The sequence below is a fragment of the Perognathus longimembris genome, chromosome 1, assembly GCF_023159225.1.
Source record: "Perognathus longimembris pacificus isolate PPM17 chromosome 1, ASM2315922v1, whole genome shotgun sequence".
NCBI classification, from domain to species: domain Eukaryota; kingdom Metazoa; phylum Chordata; class Mammalia; order Rodentia; family Heteromyidae; genus Perognathus; species Perognathus longimembris.
Genome location: NC_063161.1, coordinates 54,303,347 through 54,322,652, shown reverse-complemented (window position 1 = coordinate 54,322,652; position 19,306 = coordinate 54,303,347). Strand labels below are relative to the sequence as shown.

The following is a 19,306-nucleotide window of genomic DNA, read 5'->3' as shown; positions in this document are numbered from 1 at the left end:
CTTAGGGTGGCTAACAGGGGCAGTGAGCAGGACTGAGTCCAGAGGATGGAGGATGTGGTCAACCTCTCACTTAATGATTTTGTGGGTGCTCATGGTGGTGGCGTGGTATCATTAGGTGACCCCAAGATAATCCTTGAGGGACTGGCAGGAAGCTCCCAACAGACCTGATTTTTTTTTTTTTTTTTTTTTTTGGCCAGTCCTGGGCCTTGGACTCAGGGCCTGAGCACTGTCCCTGGCTTCCTTTTTGCTCAAGGCTAGCACTCTGCCACTTGAGCCACAGCGCCACTTCTGGCCGTTTTCTGTATATGTGGTGCTGGGGAATCGAACCCAGGGCCTCATGTATATGAGGCAAGCTCTTTCGCCACTAGGCCATATCCCCAGCCCCCCAGACCTGATTTTTAAAATATTTATTTAATGGATTTTTCAGGTACTGGGGTTGGAACTCAGAGTTATATAATTGATCTATTTGCTTACTTGGCTGGTGCTGTACCACATGGGCCATACTTCTAACCCTGCTTTTTTGCCAGTTCTGGGGCTTGGACTCAGGGCCTGAGCACTGTTCCTGAGCTTCTTTTGCTCAAGGCTAGCACTCTACCATTGAGCCACAGCACCACTTCTGGCCTTTTCTGTTTATGTGGTGCTGAGGAATGGAACTCAGGGCTTCCTGCATGCTAGGCAAGCACTCTACCACTAAGCCACATTCCCAGCCCTCTAGCCCTGCTTTTTTGCTGGTTATTTTGGAGACAGAGTCTCGAGTAATTTTCTGCCTGGGCTGGCCTTGGGCCATGATCCTCTGGATCTTAGCCTCCTGAGTAGTTAGGATTACAGGCGTGAACCTGTAGTGCCAGACCTGGTATTTCTTCCCTCTCTACCACCGCAGGCTCTGACTAGAGTAAGATGACACACTCAGTCAGGTCCCTGTCCTCTCTTCAGCCTAGGTTTGGATAGGGGCTGCTTCTGCCTCCCAGTTTACCTGCACCCTTGTCCAGTGCAGGGTCTGTCTGTCTCTTGGTCACAGGGTTCTGTGGATCTCCCTTGGGGGAAGGAACTCAGCTGCAAGGGGATACATGTAAATTCGGGATGTGTGGGGCTGGGGGAGTCTGGAGTCTTTGCCAGTTGTGCATGGTAAGGCTTGTGTCTGGAAGCCAGAAGAGCACCCCTCCCAACCTGCTACCCCAGGTCTATCCCTTGGTCTCAGAGGCACCCAGCGGTGTGTGAAAACCCCACAGGCATGCTAGCCTTTCCCTCTGAGGGGCCCTCCCAGGAAGCTTTCCAGAAGATTCCTGGAAACAAAGGCATCCCATTAGCTAGACCTCAGTCAATAATGGGTTCTTTGAAGTTCTAGGGCTCCTTCTGGTAATCCTTCTTCCTCATATAGATACACAGAGGGCCCCCAGGCCAGCTCCGGCCCCTCCCTTCGTCAACAGGATCCTGGAACAAGCCAAGGAAATGCCAGCAGAACTGATCTTGATGTCCTGGATGGGGAGCCAAATGCCTCTAAGCTGGGGCTAGTCAGGATGGCAATGGGTTGGGGAGTAAAGGAATACCCTCCCAGCCTTGGCACACAGTAGGTGATGAGGGGACCAAGTACCAAGCCTGGCTCATTTGGTACCCCAGTAAGTGCCTAGCTGCTTCCTCGCTTTTGCGTTCCCAGGATTCTAACCTGTGTCCTTCCTGTGAAGGCCCTAATCTACCTTTACAGTCTTTGCAGTGGCCTGAGTGCTTATATAGTAGCCACTGGTGTTCCCCAGCTCAGGCTGGACATCACTAGAAGAGCTGAGAATTACCTAGTCTACAAGGGGAGTTGGGTCCATCCTGCTGCCCCTCCTTCCACTCACCAGGATTCTGCCTCTCTAGACTCAAGGCTGATCCCCACCCCCATTAGTAACCCTTAGTTTGTGCCCTCTCCTCCCTCAACCCTCCAGTGGCATGGAAAAATGGGAAAGGTGAAGCCGGATGCGACTCATGGGGCCAGGCAGGTGCCCAGACCTGCCAAGAAAGAAAGGCCTCCTTGTTTGCTTGCTGATACTGCCAACAAGCCTGGAGCAGGTGCCAAGAGGGGTTGGACAGGATGGCAAACTAGGGCTTTGGCCCTGGGCCTGCCCTGGAAGGTGCGGGAGGGGACAGCACCCAGGCAGTGGCCCCTCCACCCTTCCCACGGGCCTGCAGGCTGGAGACACACTCACATATTGGAAGGGCAGGAGGATGGCCAGGATGAGGCCACTGAAGAAGAGCGTCATGAGCAGGACGAAGAGCACACCCTGGCAGGAAGTGAAGTCAAACTATGGACAGACGAGAGAGACAAGGAAGAGGGCTGTTAGTGCTGGGCCTGAACCCATTGAGCCTACCCTGGACCATGTGCTGACCACAGGTTGAAGCACAGTCCACCCGCCCCCACCCCCCTTTCTCTCTCTCTCCTTGAACTCACTATCTGATGCTTTTTCTCATTGGCTGGCATTCTACCTGAGCCATGCTTCCAAGCCCAAGCCCACAATCTTGAGTTCACCCCCAGAACCCGGCAAACCTCTCCCCAGACCCGCCTTACCCAATTACCTCTCCCCAACTGTCCCCTCCCCCCAGCCTAAAGCTCCCACATGAGACTTCCTCCCACCCCCAGCCCCAGGAGCTGACCTTGGTCTGGAAGCTGAAGACGGTGACTGAGAGGCAAACGAGAGCTGTGATGCCCAGGCACAGCAGTACCGACGTGGTGTTGTAGTAACTGAGACAGGGGAGGGGGGTCAGCCCCTGCCAGAGGTCAGCCCTCCTCTCAGGCCACACATTTCTGCCAGGACCTGATCTCATGCACTAAGCTTCCCAGTCTTTCTTCTGATCCCTCCCTGTGTGAGCGTACCCGTCCTTAAGGCCAGGCTGCTGTCCCTGAGCTCTTTAGCTCAAGGCCAGCACTCTACTACTTGAGCCACAGCTCCACTTCCAGATTTTTGCTGGCTAATTGGAGAGTGCCAGAGACTTTCCTGCTCAGACTGGCTTCAAACCACGCTCCTCAGATCTCAGCCTCCTGAGCAGTTAAGATTACAGGCATGAGCCACTGGTACTTGGCTCTGGGAACTTTTAAGCTGCAGCCTGAGGGGATTCACCCTGCTCCTCACCATTCTTGACTCCTATCTCACCAACCTGGGCAGGTCCTAGAGCCACTGGCCTGTTGAGGGCTCAAGGAGTGGGTTCTCAGCTAAAGCTTTCTGTCTCCCTGAGTCCCTCCACTTCCACCCAAGTGACTAGGGCTTGAGGGCAGTCCCTCAGGTGTGGCCAGAGCCTGGCTACAAGCCTGGCTCTCCTTTCCTTCTACCTGTCCCCCTTTACCTGGACAACATCCCAGTGAGGTAGGCCATCGACAGAGTCTGCAAGGAGAAACAGGGTAAAAGAATGTTCCAGTAATCAGACTCTCTCAAATCTAGCTTAGGTCTCTACCTGTGCTTGTGGCCTGCCACGCTAAGTTGGCTTCAGCCAGACATAGGTTCATGTTCAGGACTCAGGCCCAGCTAAACAGCATCCCAGTCCATCTGGTAGACTTCTCAAGCCAGAGATCCCCTTTCTCATTCAGGCAGCTCTGCTCTGCTCCCCTGGTAAGACCCCACCCCACTGTCCTAGCTCTGGGACTCCTATACAAACCTCACTAAGTAGAGCATAAAGAGCAGAGATTAAATGCAGAGGGAGAGGCGGAAGCTATTTGGAAAGGGAGGGTGGGTGTCTTGCTGGAAGAGGCGGGGCATAATGCCTCTGCCCCTAGTGACCTCACATTGGATGTCCCCAGTCCTTGGCCCTCAGAGCCCATGCTGCTTCTGTCCTCCTGTCCGCACAGCCTCCCTCTGTCTCCAATCTACTCCAGTCACTTACAAAGACGGTCAGCAGAATCAGGTTCCAAGGGAAGTGCCGCCTGCAAGGAAAGCCGGGGCCTCAGACCAGAGTTATTTACAAAGAGGGGATCCTGCCCCCACTGCCTTTGTCTTCAGCCATACTCCCATGTGTCCCCATCTGTCCATCTGCCCTGCTCCCATCTCAGGGGTGTCCAGGGAAGGGAGTGAAGGACTGGACTGCTGGACAGCCCCAGAGAGGAATGGGGCCCTCCCAGGGGCGCACAGCACATTGATGGCAATCAGGGCTAGGGCCAGGGCTTTCAGGGGTCCCCAAACTGTTATCATACCTGGGTCCAGAACAGCAAGCCAGGGTCAAGTAGGTTGCAAAGAACACAGCACTGTGAGAGACAGGCAGATGGGTAAGTTCTCCTCCAGATGCCACTCTCCATCCAGTCCCTGTTTCATTCTACTCTCTGCCTCCCTTACCCACTGAGCACCAGGCAGGAGGGGGGGCGGGGCAGGGAGAAGGACATGGTTATCCTATATACTTGGTCTAATGCCAGAAGAGAGCAAGAGAGATGCATCTGCTCCTAGCAATGCTGAATCTGGAGAGACATAGGATAGCTGTTCCTGACCATGTAGCCTAAAGCCTTAAGGAGACTACTTGTTATTTTATTTGTTTATTTATTTATTTATTTGCTGGTCCTGGGATTTAAACTCTGGGCCTGGGTGCTATTCCTGAGTTTTCTTTTGCTAAAGGTAAGTGCTGTACCACTTGAGCCACAGCACCACTTCCAGCTTTTTTGAGTAGTTTATTGGAGGTAAGAGTCTCATGGAGTTTCCTGCCTGGGCTGGCCTTGAATGGCAATTCTCAGATCTCAGCCTCCTGAGTAACTTGAATTACAGATGTGAGCCTCTGGTGCCTAGCCACTACTTGTTATTTTAGAAGCTCCTATATGGTACTTTCTATGTGCTAGGCAGTGTGTGTGTGTGTGTGTGTGTGTGTGTGTGTGTGTGTGTGTGTGTGTACTAGTATTAGGACTTGATCTCAGGACCTCATATTCTTGCTTAGATTTTTCTGTTTAAGGCTGGGGCTTTACTGCTTGAGCCACATCTCCACTATGGATTTTTTTTACTGGTTAATTAGAGATAATCTCATAGGCTGGTTTTGATCTGTGAGCCTCAGATCTCAGCCTCCTGAATAGTAGGATTACAGACGTGAGCCATCAGCCCCTGGCTTAGGTAGAGTTTTTAAAGTGCATTGCAAATACTGACTAAGGTAATCCTCATCCATTCACAGAGGGCTAAGGTGGCTTTTCCAAAGTCAGGCAGTTATCATGTTGCAGAAGCAGGACTGGAACCAAGATGCGTTGGATCCAGGGAGCTCACTTATAACCACTACCCCACACTGCCTCTTCTGGTTACTACCTGTAAGAATCTTTTAGTTACTTTATTGTTGGTCAGCCCTGCTAAGCCGTGATCTCAGCCATACCTGGCCCAAGCCAGAAGTGATACCTGTGGACTGAGCCGTGTGTGGTGGGAGGCAAAAGGAGGCTCAGGCGAAATCCAGAAATAGTAACTGTGAGGCAAGCAAGCAGAGACATAGAGACTCAAGGGTAGAGTTATTGTCACCATTAATGCATGGTGGCACTGCCATCCTTTCTCTACCTCCTTCCTCTGTTTCTCACCTACCCTCCATAGCAGCAATTCCAAACATCTTCCTCCTTCTCCAAACCTCCCAGGCTACTTTGCTCTCCACAAAAGCTACCTGATCTGTCCCAGAAAGATCTGAGATAATGAGGTGGGGTTCCTCTGGCTCCTAGCCTGTCACCTACAAACCTCAACATGACACTCCCATCTTTCTCCTCCCTTCTCAGGACAATCCCCCGGCCCCTAGCCTCAGCTGTGGGGGTTCATCCCTCAACATGACCTTTTCTCTTCTCTTCTCTTCTCTTTTTTTCCCTTCCCTTACCTTTCCTTCCTTCCTTCCTTCCTTCCTTCCTTCCTTCCTTCCTTCCTTCCTTCCTTCCTTCCTTCCTTCCTTCTTTCCCTTCCCTCCCTCCTTCCTTCCCTTTATCTTCCCTTCTCTTTCCTTCCTTTCTCTTTTCTTTTGTGCCAGTCCTGGAGCTTCAACTCAGACCTTTTAGCTTTTGTGCTCAGGCTAGCACTCTTCAACTTGAGCCACAGCACCACTTTGGGCTTTTTGCTGGTTAATTGGACATAATAGTCTTTTGAATTTGTTTGCCCAGGCTGGCTTCAAACTCAATCCTCAGAGCTCAGCTTCCTGAGTAGCAAGGATTACAGGTATGAACTACTACTGTCTGACCATGATCTTTTTCTTTAACATCCCTACTAAAGATTTCTTCAGCACTTCTCCATCCCCAACATCTTCTCCTGCCTAGTTAAAATTGCTATCTACCCTGACACCTGAACTTCTCGAAGAAAAAACTGTCTCCACTCATGATGTCTTCTCCATGTCCCTAATCCGGTAAACTCCACCTCTGCCTAAAGGAGAGCCGGCTTGGCTACACCAGGGTGACCTTGTTGAGTCCAATTGACACTTACCTTACCAGACTTCTCAATGTCTGGTCACTCCTACTGTTTATGACACACTTTTGGGTCCCTCTTCTCTCCCTGGACACTCCTCGGTTTCTTTCAGGGAGTGTGAACATGCCTGGTTCCTTCACTACAGGCTCTGCTCTCTTCACACTTTCCCTAGGTGGGCTCAGCTCACTTGATCCCCATATTTCACATCTCCATTTTCCTTCTCCACCTAGGACTGAGACATCCAGCTGCTCAATAGGCAGACCTGGTATTGTGGGTGCGTGTGCATGTGTGCGCACACATGCGCACCAGTCCTGGGGCTTAAACTCAGAGCCTGGGCGCTGTCCCTTAGCTTTTTATTCACTCAAGGCTGGTGCTCTCCTACTTGAGCCACACTTCGAGTGGTAAGAATTTCCACTTCTAGCTTTTTGCTGGTTACCTGGCGATAAGAGTCTCATAGACTTTCTTGCCCAGGCTGGCTTTGAACCACAATCGTCAGATCTCAGCCTCCTGAATAGCTAGGCTTACAGGCATGAACCACCAGCCCCTGGCCATTTGATTTTTCATAAATGCACCAGACTCCACTGTGAAGAGCTGAGCTCTCTGTCCTCTCTGTTCCTCCATTTCTACCCCTACTACAGAAGATGCCACGCATCTGCCAAACCACCCAGCTGGAGGCTTCAGCATCATCCTTCACATTTATCCTGCCCTGCCCAATTAATCACCTGGATCTGTTAATCCTCCCGCTCAGGCACTTCACAAATTTGTCCTCGTCCCTCATTCTCCACCACCTCCCTTTGAGGATGGGCCACTTCTTTCTCTTTTCTGGTCCTCCAGCTTCCAGCCCTGCCTTCCACCCTCCATGCTACAGGGGAATCCATCCATCCCATGCCTCCCAAGTCCAGCATCTCTCCAATTCTGCTTTCACCATGCTCCACCCTTCCACCCCACCCTTCCCATCACAACCTGCTCAAACTGTGCCTGCTTCGAAGGACTGGCTAGTAAGGACTCTGGAGGCTTTCTCTTCCCAGAGGCTTTCCCTGCACCAAGAGTCCCCTCAGCTGACCCCAGATCATGACTAGCTCACCTAACTTCATGGATACTGAGATGCAGCATCTGGGTATCAATCTGTCAACTGGTCATTTTGTATTCCCACTAGCTAACCAAGGGAGCTGGCACCTGGTTGGTGCTCCTTAAATATTTCTGAGTGAAATGAGAAAGCAAAACAGAACCAGGCAGTGATGGAGCTAAGACAAGCCTATCAACTTGTCATCCTGCTCATGCCAGCCAGCAGATCTGTCCTGTCCTTCACCTCATTCTTTTCCTTGTTGTTCTTGGTTTGGGGCTTGAACTCGGGGCCTGGGCACTGTTTTGGAGCTCTTTTGAGCACGGCTAGTTCTCTATCACTTTGAGCCATAGCACCACTTCCGGTTTTCTGGTGGTCAATTGACGATAAGAATCTTACAGGGACTTTTCAGTCTGGGCTGGCTCTGAACCGTGATCCTCAGATCTCAGCCTCCTGAGTAGTTAGGATTACAGGCATGAGCCTCTGGCACCTGGCTTTACCTTGTTCTTTTTTTGGTCTCCCTTGAGTCACTGGTCAGTCACTTCAACAATAATGACAATAATAGCACCCTTGTCTGTGTGTTTCTTGGGTGCGGGTCCTGTCACACTGGCCAGACTAGAAGCTTCCTGAGGGCAAGAACCTTGTCTCCTTGGCTCTCTAGTCTTTCAACCCTTAACAAAGAATTAGTAGAAAACAGAACAACCCAAGATCTAGGGTCTATGGTGCAATTTCAGAGCCAGATGCGAGCAGTCACAAAGCCTGGCCTGCTACTACTGTGTGGTTGTGGATGAGTCACCTAATAGCCAAGTCTCAATTCCCTGAACAGGAAGATGGGTACCGGCCTGATGTGAGGATGCAGATCAAGCATTTGGTGCGGGCACAGCTCCCGGATGGGAGCTGCTATTATTGTGATTAAAAACTGTCTGGTAGACAGCTTCCTTGATCCTTCTTTACCTCCGCCTCCTTTTTCCTCCACTTCCTGGCTTTTCCCACCCAGGCTCAATGGAGCAATCAGACAATAAGGTGAGGACCCAACAAAGCAAAGCTGGTGTAGTAGCATAGTGTATATGTGGGGGGGGGGGGGGAAAGAGGGAGTCTGGTGCCCCAGGGGACAAGAATGAGTCAGGAAAGGGTGAATAGTGAATAGCTGAATGTACGTCAGAGCCTGAGCCTCAGGGCCTGGGATGGTTTGTTTACATAGTGTCAGGACTGGGAGTGAGACTCAGGTGAAGGTGAGCTACCAAACCCAAAGTCCTTCCCCAGCTTGTCCTGTTCCAGGACCCAGTGCTGTAGACAGCAGAGTATAGATGGTAAGTTTCACCATCAGACACGCCTGAGTTTCTATCCTGGCTCTGCTACTTAGGAAGCAATAATGACTCTTTGCCTCGGTTTCCTCATCTGTACAATGGAGGGGTGTAATTATAGTACCAGTTTGGTAAGTTATTGAAAGGATGAGTGAAAATTATTTGGAAAGCACTTCACAGAGGGCCTCGTGAATAGGAAAAGAAGCTTAAAAACGCTCTTTGTTATTGTTGCTCTTCTAAAAGGAAGAGATTAGGGGCCAGGCACCAGTAGCTCACAGCTATAATCTTATCTACCCAGGAGGCAGAGATCTGAGGAGCTCCATTCAAAGCCAGCCCAGGGAGAGAAGTCATAAGACTCATCTCCAATTAACCACTAAACAGCGGGGAAGTAGAGCTGTGGCTCAATGGTAGAGCACTAGCTTTGAGGAAAAAAAAATCCCTCAGGGACAGCAGCCAGTCCCTGAGTGTGAGCCCCAAGACTGGCACATGCACTTGTGCAAACCTCCTGCTCCCCACTCAAAGGAAGACATTAGGATGCTGGAGCGGGGAAAGCACTTGGTGTGCTGAAGGCCATGAGACAGATACTCCAGGACTCCAATAGGAGTTGCTTTCGGGCCAAATGGGATGAGTTGAGGGGTGAGGAGAGGGCAAGGAGGAATCCCAGGTCAGCTTCCTGTAGAAAAAGGGCCTAGCAGGGAGACTCCAAGCACCTTCAATGCTTTGTGACACCCCATGAAAAGTACTCAGTCCACATCCACCTCCTTTCTCCTCTCTATCTGCAACTACCCTGGAGCCAGCCAGCATATTTCTGTTCTCTGCCTGGGTAAGGTGAAGAAGAGATGTTCTAGATCCTGCCATTTAGAGGCCAAATTCTCATGACCCTTCCCTCTCTCCAGACAACACACACACACACACACACCACACACACACACACACACACACACACACACACACACACACACACACAGTGGACTAGATTCTATCCTGTTTGTGAGCTTGCTCCTTCCTGGGCTGTTCCCTGTTTTCATTTGCATAGAGCATGTTTCTAAAATCCTCCCACAGAAGGCCAGAGAGCTGCCCAAGGACTCCATTCTTCAGTTCTCAAGGGGCCAAGGCTGCCAGGCGGTGCTGACGTGTTGGGAGCCATGCCAACCTGCCATGTGGGCTGGCTGGGGTGGCAGTCCCTGGGGTCTCATTAGCTCTATACACAGTGTTTCCCAATGCCCCAAGACATGGGCCTCCCTGCTGGTTTACAGATGGGGCAGCCTGTCCTGTGCCCTAGGAAAGGCCCTAGGCTGGGCCTACTTTCCTATCAGAGTCTCTATCCAGAAACAGGCAGGGCAGTGTAGTATGTAGGCTCTTAGGTCTGGAGGATCTGTCCCCCTAACCTTGCTGTCTGAGATCCCCTTCCAGCCTCCAATCCACCTAGGTCCCTATATATCACGCACACCACATGCATTCTCACATTCATGCGTTTTTGTTTAAGCGGCTCATCTCTTGGAAACAATCAGCCCTCTTGCCTGATCTTTTGAGGTACACCCCTTGATGTGGACTGAGAAGCCTGGGTGTGCTAGGTTCCCTCCACCCATCTTCCTGCACACTACACTTGAGCACGTGGCTAGTTCCACCCATCACCGCCCCCTGCAGGCAGAGGCCTCCTCCTCCCTAGCAGCCTCAGCTTTGGGTTGGGCTCACAGTGGCAGCTAAGAGTGAGCAGCAGTTCTCTGACCTCAGGGAGGACCTTACCTGGAATCATGCAGGTGAGAGGTGGGGTCCAGGATCACCTACAAATTCAAACCTCTTCCCCAAGTTACCTACCATGTTCTTTAAAGAGTATGAGATTAACAGAAGCCAGTGGCTCAAGGGCTGAAAGGAAACAGCCAAGTAGAGGGATTAAGGATACAAGTCTTAACTTGAATCCTGGATTTGAATCCCAGATCCATCATGGACTAGCTGGGCAAATTACCATTGACTACCTGTGGTACCTCAGGCAAATTACCTAACCTCTCTGAGCCTTCGTTTTCTGAGGTAATCGTAGCCAGTACATGTAAAGATCAAGTGCAATAGTATACATCAAGTACACAAAACAATACCCAGCCCTTATTAGGCACTCTTTAAGTGGTGGTTGTTATGATTAATAATTTCATAAGCATTAATAACAATGTTCCTAAGAGTAGCAATATTATCATTAGTGTGGCTCTAGGTGTTCCAGGGCCCTCCCTCTAGAGCCAAGGCACTGTGTCTCTCCAGCCCTGGGTCTCTCAACTTGTGCAGGTACTAGAGCTGAACCGAGCCTCCCGCCTGCCTCCCGCCTGCCTCCCGCCTGCCTCATCAGTTCTAAATAGCCCCAAGTGGAACTTCTGGGTAGGCTCTGCAGCTAGCACCATGAACAGGGCATGAGGGTTTGTGAGACAGTCCTCAGAGAGTGGGGGAAAGGCATGGGTTTGCATCCCCTCTCATGCCTGGGTCTTCTCTGGGAAGGGGTTGGGGTGAGGCATACTTACTAAGATGCCCAGTACCAGCCTGGGTTGGCCTGGACATAGTCCTTAACAGGATCACTGCAGAAAAAAGGGGGAGATAGAGAATCAGAAATTACTCAATCTCTGCTTCAACATCTGGCACCTACCCTACACACTTCTCAGGACTTCAGAGGCAGAGAGGGATGTGGTCCCTGGAGGTCCAGGGAGTCTGAGTCTCAGCAAAGCCTGGAACCTGGAGATGCCTGGCTGCGTGGCTGGCAGGGTCAAGTGGTGTGTCTGCCTCACAGACCATTGCTGCCCAGAGGGCTCCCAAGTCCACTGCACACTGGACTTACACTGGGCATCCTTAAGGGGTTTCCTCGCCCCTCCCCCACCCAGCCTCTTCAAGGGTACATTCTGTGTGTGTGTGTGTGTATGTGCACATGCGTGCGCGCACATGCCCACGCGTGCTGGCCCTGGAGCTTGAACTCAAGGCCTGAGCACTGTCCCTGATCTTTTTTGCTCAAGGCTAGTGGTCTATCACTTGAGCCAAGCTTCACTTACAGCTTTTTTGGGGGGGTGGGTGGGGGGAATAAGAGTCTCACAGACTTTCCTGCCCTGGCTGGCTTCAAACCATGATCCTCAGATCTCAGCCTCCCGACTAGCTAGGATTACAGGCATGAACCACAGGAACCAGGCTACCACAGGAACATTCTAAACGAGGTCTGATGCCCCTAGAGGTGGCAGCCCTCACCACCAACTTACCAGAAGGTAAAGAGAGCCACAACACCCAAGGTCACCAGTAACTGGATCAGCAGGATGGTGTAGACCTGGGGGGAGGAGGAGGAGCTCAGTTTGAAGCTAGGTAGATTCAGTCCCCCTCCCCCACCTAAGCTCAGGGACACCCCTCCCTTCCCCCAGCTCCTAGGAATCCATTGGAATCTCTAACTACATTTTCTGGGCTCTCGGTCTCTTCTCAGGGGTTGTTGATAGCCCAGGACAAGAGGAGAGAAAGGGGAGCCATGAGCTGCATGACAAGGTGGGGGGAATGGCTTCTTCAGGCAGAAGTGGTGCCTCATTCAGCCCACTCAACTCTCCCCAGTCCCAGAAACTCAGGGGGAGATAGTTACCTTTCTGATGAAGACACGGCGAACTTTCTGGTCATCCCAGCTGAAGGTGGAGAAGAGTTCATGATGTCCGGTGGGGTACCCACTATCATAGCTGGAGCTGCTGCCTGGTGGGCAGGTGGAGGGCTGTGAACCCCAGAGATACTTGCCACTTGCTCAAAGCTGTCTTCCCCTCAGGCTGGCTCTGTGGGCCAGCTGGTGCCTTCCTCTCCAGCCCACTCCAGCCCACCCCACTTCTCATTGCTTCTTCCTGCTCTGGGTCCCAGAAGTGAACTCTCCCCTCCTTCTCCCTCCACCCTGGCTACGGCTCTGCCACGCAAATGTGTCCCTTTCCCCCTGCTCTGTCCATCCCCAATCGTGGACACTTTGGTTCCTTGTGGCCAAGAACCAGAAAAGGGACAGCCCTTTTCCAGGCCACTCAGTATAACCTAAGATCAAAGTTCTGGGTCCTGGATAGCTTTGAGGCATTTGAGAGCTGGGGACTGAGAGCATGGAAACTAAAATTTGTTTGAGGCTGGAGGACAAGTCAAGGAAGTGGTGGGAGTGAGGGGTAAAGGTTCAGGACCTGGTCCCACTACTCAGGCTTTTGGAAGAGCATGGATTTCACAATCAAGTAGACTCACAGGTGGGTCCATTGTCCTATAAGTCTGACTGGCTATGTAACCTTAAGCAAGTCATGGCCTTCTCTCAGCCTCTTTCACCAGTCCTGGGGCTTGAACTTCGGACGTGCTATTTCTGAGCTTTTCTTTTCTTCCCCCCGCCCCCCTACCTCCCAGGCCTTGGCCTTGGACTCAGGGCCTGAGCACTGTCCCTGGCTTCTTTTCGCTCAAGGCTAGCACTCTGCCACTTGAGCCACAGCGCCACTTCTGGCCATCTTCTTTATATGTGGTACTGAGGAATCAAACCCAGGGCTTCATGTATAGGAAGCAAGCACTCTTGCCACTAGGCCATATTCCCAGCCCTCTCTGAGCTTTTCTACTCAAGGCTAGTACTCTACCACTTGAGTCACAGCCCCACTTCTGGCTTTTTTGGGGGTAGTTAATAGGAGATAAGAGTCTCATGGGCTTTCTTGCCCAGGTTGGATTTGAACTAGGCTTCTCTGAGCCTCTCCTGCTATGGGGTGGTAATGCCTACTTTGAAGAACCAAATGAGATAAAAATGAATGCCTGTGAGCTCTGTGCTTGGTAGGGACTATACCTTCTTCCTGTGAGCCTCCTCATGGCTATTCCCAAGTCTTCAAATGTGTCCCCTTTGGTCCCTTCCGCTGTACCCACCAGGTCTCCCCATTGCCCATCACTCAAACTCAAGTTCCTGATAAAGTTTCCACAGGATCTGGGTGCCTTTAATCCTAGCTACTCAGGAGGCTAAGATCTGAAGATCCCGGTTCAAAGCCAGCCCAGGTAGGAAAGTCTGTGAGACTCTTATCTCCAATTAAGCACCAAAAAGATGGAGGCTGAGCTGTTGCTCAAGTAGTAAAGTGATAGTCTTGGGCAAAAACAGCTAAGAGATGGTGCTCAGGCTCTGAGTTCAAGTCCCAATACACACACACACACACACACACACACACACATACTAGCTCCATAGCCTTTATGATTGGAGTCCTTCAGCCTCCTACACACTCCGCTCTCCCTCTTTTCTCCACTGGAGTGCATTTTTCAGCCACCTGATCTCTTGCCTCTGGACCTCTGTGCATTCTGTTATTTTAGTTCCAATACTCTTCTCTGTCTCTTCACCAGGCTCACATGCAGCATCCTTCAGGGCTCAATGTACACACACTTTGCTCCAGGAAGCCTTCCTGAACTGTCAGGTATGCCACATAATCTGTCCAGGCCTATGTCACTGAGGGGTGGACAAGTCCTCTTTGCAAGGGAGAGACCCTGGCAGTCCTCTGTGCTCCCCAAATGAACTCACTGCTGACACTGCAGGCATTACACACAGACCAAAAGGCACATAGCCTTCTCTGCCTTGACAGGTTCTTGGAAAATATTTCTTGAAGTAAAGCAGCAGTCTCAGCATCCAAGGTAAGGGAATGAGGAAGAGGAGATGAAGATCCAAGCAAACTAGGCTGGGAAGGTGGCTTAGTGGTAGAGTGCTTAACTAGTATGCATGAATTCCTCAGTACCACATAAACCAAAAATGCTTGGAAGTGGCGCTGTGGCTAAAGGGGCAGAGTGCTAGCCTTGAGCAAAAGAAGCCCAGGAACAGTGCTCAGGCCCTGAGTTCAAGCCCAAAAAGGGCAAAAAAAAAATCCAAGCAAACCTACTCGGGGCTTAGATACCCTTTTGCCTTCACCTCATGTTTCTGCCTACTTCCTCTGCAACCCAAATGGCCAGGCTGCAGAGGGGGGATAGAGAAAAGAGAAAGAAAGATGGGGTGGGGTGGGGTGGGGGGAGAGAGACCAAGACCAAGACAAACAGAGAGAGCAGTCCTGAAGATGTTGGGGGTGGGTGGGCAGAGAGAAGGGTTCCCACATATCAGACCTTTTGGTATCTGCCAGTAGGTGACACTAGGTTTGGTCCTCGAGCCTTTGCGTCCAGGGGCTTTGTGGGAAGAGGTGTAGACCATAGTAGTGGCCATTCACTCCTGTGAGCTGCGGCTGTGTATGGGGCATTGTCCCTGGATCCCTTCTAGAATTCTGCAGGTGATGGGGTAGAAGATGGGGGAGGGGAGATTGAGGGGCTGCTTGGGGACCCTAAAGTGGCTGAAGATGACAGAAGAAGGGCCTTTCCTTGCCGCCTATGGACAGCTGTGCATCCCTAGTCCCCAGGTAAAGCTGTTTCTGGCTGCGCAGCCCTGCAGTGGAGCGCTCATGATAGTGTCTTGACCCACTGGTGTGATCACTGCCGGCGAGTGTGCCTGCTGCAAGTGACACTGGGCTCCTGCCCACACTCCCTGCCCCAGCCTGTGCCTCAGAAGGCAACACAGGCTGGGGAAAGGGCAGGGAGGCAAGGAAAGTAACAGGGGAGGTGCATCCCTGGCCCTGCCCCAAACCCCCAGCAATCCTAGGGCCTCTGTGGGAACTCCACCTCACTAAAGTTTCAGATGAACCACTGTGTAAATGTGGTACCCACATCACAGGTGCCAGAACCAGCCATAGCTGTGCCCGCTGCAGGGTTACACTGCCCCTTCCTGTCACCCACTCCCCGACACCTCACCTGCATCTCCTTCTAGACTAGACCCTAGCTTTTGTCCACTATCTACCACTTCTACATGGCCTAGCTCAATCAAGTGGGGAGGAAAAAGTCCCCTTTTCTTTTCTTTTTTTTTTGCCAGTCCTGGGCCTTGGACTCAGGGCCTGAGCACTGTCCCTGGCTTCTTTTTTGCTCAAGGCTAGCACTCTGCCATTTGAGCCACAGCGCCACTTCTGGTCTTTTTCTATATATGTGGTGCTGGGGAATTGAACTCAGGGCTTCACATATACGAGGCAAGCACTCTTGCCACTAGGCCATATTCCCAGCCCAAAAGTCCCCTTTTCTCATCTAAGACCTCCCAGACCAAAGATATCACATTTCTCTTTTCACAGAATGGTCTTCTAGCGTTTAAGCCTTTGATAATACAGCTTCACACAACCACCACACAGTACATCACATCTGGGCAACTTCCTCCCACTCGGTACCCCCCGCCCACCTGATGCTCCATACTCCAGAGGCTAGGAGACTTACTGGGATCCACATAGGCCCAGCTTGGATGGAGAGGCACAGCCGTGGGGGCTGGCGGGAAGGCCCCAGCCTTCAGTCCCTCCCCAGAGGTGGCCTCCTCATAGGAGGGCGGGGCTGAGGGCACTGCTGGAGCCTCCTTCTTCTCACCATTCGCCTGCTGCTGCCCCTCTGTCCCGGGGGCCTTGTTAGCCACGGAGAGCTGTGGGGGAGAGGCAGAGAGACAGTCACCAGGGAACAAGAACCTTCCCATCCCTCCTCACCAGCCCCCCAGGTTCCTGGAACCTCCAAGTGTTCTTCCACCTGTGCTAGGAAAGATGGACGGGACAGATGAGAACCTCCCCAGTTTATAGATGGCGGAATTGAGCTCAGGGACATTGAGGCCAGCCAAGGACACACACTGGTTGGAGGAAAAAGAAAATTCGAGCCAGGTGCTGGTGGGTATAAACTAGCTACTTAGGAGGCTGGGATCTGGGATCCCAGCTTGAAGCCAGCCCAAACAAGAAAATCCATGAGCCAGAAGTGGAGCTGAGGCTCAAGTAGAAGAGTGCTAGGCTTGACCAAAAAAAAAAAAGGTTCAGGGACAGCGTCCAGGCTCTGAGTTCAAGCTCCTGGACCGGCACCAAATAAATAAATAAATAAATAAATAAATAAATAAATAAATAAATAAATAAATAAATAAATAAATCCAAGAAAAGAAAGGAATGAAGAGAGGGAGAGAGGAAGGAAGGAAATTATTCATAGTGCCCATCCCTAGTGGACTTCTATGGCTCTGTTTCTTGAAAGTACTGAATAAAAGCCTCCTTCACTACATCTTCCTGCTAAATAAGGGAACTGAAGACCAGAGAGGTAGAGTGACTCATGCAAGGTCACAGAGCTATGCATGGCTTGCTGGTCTGCAGGGTGTAGTTATCATCCACTAGGACTGGCCACCTTCTGCTGGGCTGGAAATATACAAGGAGAGTGAAGGATGGGAAAGAGAAGAGCACGAAGAAGTGGAGAGGAATTTGAGAGAAAAGAGGAAGGAGACCCTAAGGTAGAGGGTGGGCAGGGGCCCCCTTACCCTCAGCCTCGCTCCTGACCAGAATCACAGAATATCACTGCTGAAAGAAGTGACATTCAAAAGACTTTGCTTAAGCAGATGAGGGAAGTGAGGTCAAGAAGGAAATGAACACAAATCTTGTGGGACCCCCAGTTCCATGATGGGCAATTTCACCTTGGTGGAAGGATGTAAGCCAGGACAAGCAAAGGAGAGACTGGCGTGGTGGTGTGTGTAAAAACAGGCACCAACCTCAGAAGGTGGTGGTTTAAGTCTGGTCCTACAAAGACTAGGTTGAATTGAAGGATTGAGAATGACGGTGGGTGGGCTCCTTGCAGAACTGCTGGCTGGGTAGCCCAGTCTTCTGGTTGGTTCTATGCAATCCAAGGACCCTGTGGGGAGGGGAGGGGCGGGGGCGGGGAGCTTGTGCTTCTCTCAAAAAGCTTGTGGTGAGAGTTGGGGAGTGGGGCTGAGGAATCAGGGTCCTATTACCTCAGTTCAGAACGTAGCAGTGATGGGTGATGGGTGCAGCGAGGTGGGGAGTAGATGGGGGGGCTCACATAGGGGCTGCTCTTCAGTTATACCATTCGCAACATCCCCAGACCTTGGAGAAGGATCCACTGTGGGAATGCATCCTTCCCACTCCCTAACCCCCTTCATCTGTGGGCAAGCCCAGGAAAACCTATCTCACTCAGTCCCTCCCCTCAGCCTCCTGGTACCACCCCCCCCCCCCCCTACATGCATAAGGCATTCCCAAGTGATGTCTGGCCAATGGCAGGAGGTGGTATCACCCAATGACATCATTTGGAGGCTCCAAAGAGAGCTTAGCTTAAAAACAGGGAAGGGGGGGGGCGGGGTTGAGAGCCTTAGGAAAGGATGATATTGGTTCTGAGACAGAGTGGGGATAGGGAGGGTTTTCTCCTATTTTCTCTGCCCAGTGCTTAGTATCTCCAAACAGAGGGCTAGAGGACCCTCCCCCTTTGCCCTAGGCCCTAGTGGTTGTATAAATCCACAGGCTGTTGATGTTACATAACCAGACTGGGACAGCCAAGTCTCTGATCAACCCCTCCTCTCCAATTCAGGCCCAAAACTGGGGGAGGGGAAATTATGTTTTTATTCAGTCTCATACTGGCCAAAATTAAAACAAAAATCAAAGCATTCCGATGCAGGTCCCCCAACCACAGGAGATGTATCCAGCTCTCTGGATGAGGAAAAACAACAGCGAACTGGGGAGAGAAATTCATAGAGGGTTCAGAGCACAGGCATTCAGTGGTTAGGTCTGCTGTGGAAGGGATGCTTATAGGCACTGTTCCTCAAGGCTCATGGTGGTGCACACACACACACACACACACACACACACACACACACACACACACTGATCACCCAGGCTGGCTCCTTACAGGTGCCTGGGTGCATTTGAAAAATCTTGCAATGCCAAAGCAGGGGGTGAAAGCAAGATGGGAGTAGAGAAGAGCTTTGGAGGTAGGAAGAAAAGCTGACTTATTCCTTGAAATGGCCCTTTTTTGGGGGGAGAGGTCCTCTGATTTCAGCGAGGACCCCAACGGACCTATGGGTACTGGAGCCAGGGAAGACTGCGTAGAATGGTTCAGAAAGCTTGCTCAGGATGACAGGGATACAGGGAGTCCAGAGGATGGAGGATGGGTTGCAGGCAGGAGGGCGGGGAGCGGGGAGAAAGATGCCAGTACCTTTCCCTGGGTCATGGTGTCGTCTCTCGAGGAAGGGGGGTCCCTGAGGCAGAGGCGGCCGCCGGGGTCACCGCAGCCTGTGTGCGTCTGTCTCCTTCCTCCTCGTGGGTTCTAGCAACATCCACTGCAGCCGGGCCAGGCGGACCGGAGCGTACCATCCGCGCAGGCGGGGAGGGGGAGAGGGAGTGGGGGAGGAGGATGCAGATTCGCAAGTCTGGGGAGGAGGCTCGCACCACCCCCTTCTCTACTGGGGCTCCCTAAGCCCCTCCACCCCCCCCGCCCCCTCCCCCCGGGACAAGGAGTGCAGTGCAGGATGCTGTGGAGCAGCCCAAGTGGATGGGTCCGCGGAGAGGGAGGGGGGACTCCGTGACACCCGACCAGCTGGTGTGGCCGGCCTGCCAGCCGGCTGGTAACCAGAGCTGGTGTCAGGGCCTCAGTCTCTCCTCTCTCTGCCATCGCCATCTCTGTGCAGGCAGGGCAGGCTCCTGCCTCCTCACTGGCCTCTTCCTTGTTTGGATGAGGCCTTGATTTTTGCCCCTGTCTCTCTTCTAATCTGTCTCATCATCCACAGTGGACTGAGGAAGCCCTGGGCA

At 51.9% G+C, this 19,306-nt stretch overlaps 1 protein-coding gene across 2 annotated transcripts in view; it reads right to left on the bottom strand.

Annotated features, from left to right (window-relative positions):
- Window positions 1–18,814, bottom strand: part of Faim2 (Fas apoptotic inhibitory molecule 2) — a 37,836-nt gene extending 19,022 nt beyond the window's left edge. The window contains exons 1-10 of one of the 2 annotated variants that reach the window (XM_048364809.1): window positions 18,714–18,814; window positions 15,975–16,170; window positions 12,316–12,419; window positions 11,951–12,015; window positions 11,231–11,284; window positions 4,160–4,210; window positions 3,853–3,892; window positions 3,319–3,356; window positions 2,632–2,719; window positions 2,187–2,282 (exon numbers count right to left, since the gene is read on the bottom strand). In XM_048364809.1, the coding sequence (XP_048220766.1) occupies window positions 2,187–2,282; window positions 2,632–2,719; window positions 3,319–3,356; window positions 3,853–3,892; window positions 4,160–4,210; window positions 11,231–11,284; window positions 11,951–12,015; window positions 12,316–12,419; window positions 15,975–16,170; window positions 18,714–18,728 (747 nt within the window). In that variant the 5' untranslated portion in view covers window positions 18,729–18,814. The remainder of the gene's footprint in view (window positions 1–2,186; window positions 2,283–2,631; window positions 2,720–3,318; window positions 3,357–3,852; window positions 3,893–4,159; window positions 4,211–11,230; window positions 11,285–11,950; window positions 12,016–12,315; window positions 12,420–15,974; window positions 16,171–18,713) is intronic. The other variant, XM_048364817.1, reaches the window with a different exon arrangement.
- Between the last annotated feature and the right edge of the window lie 492 nt (window positions 18,815–19,306).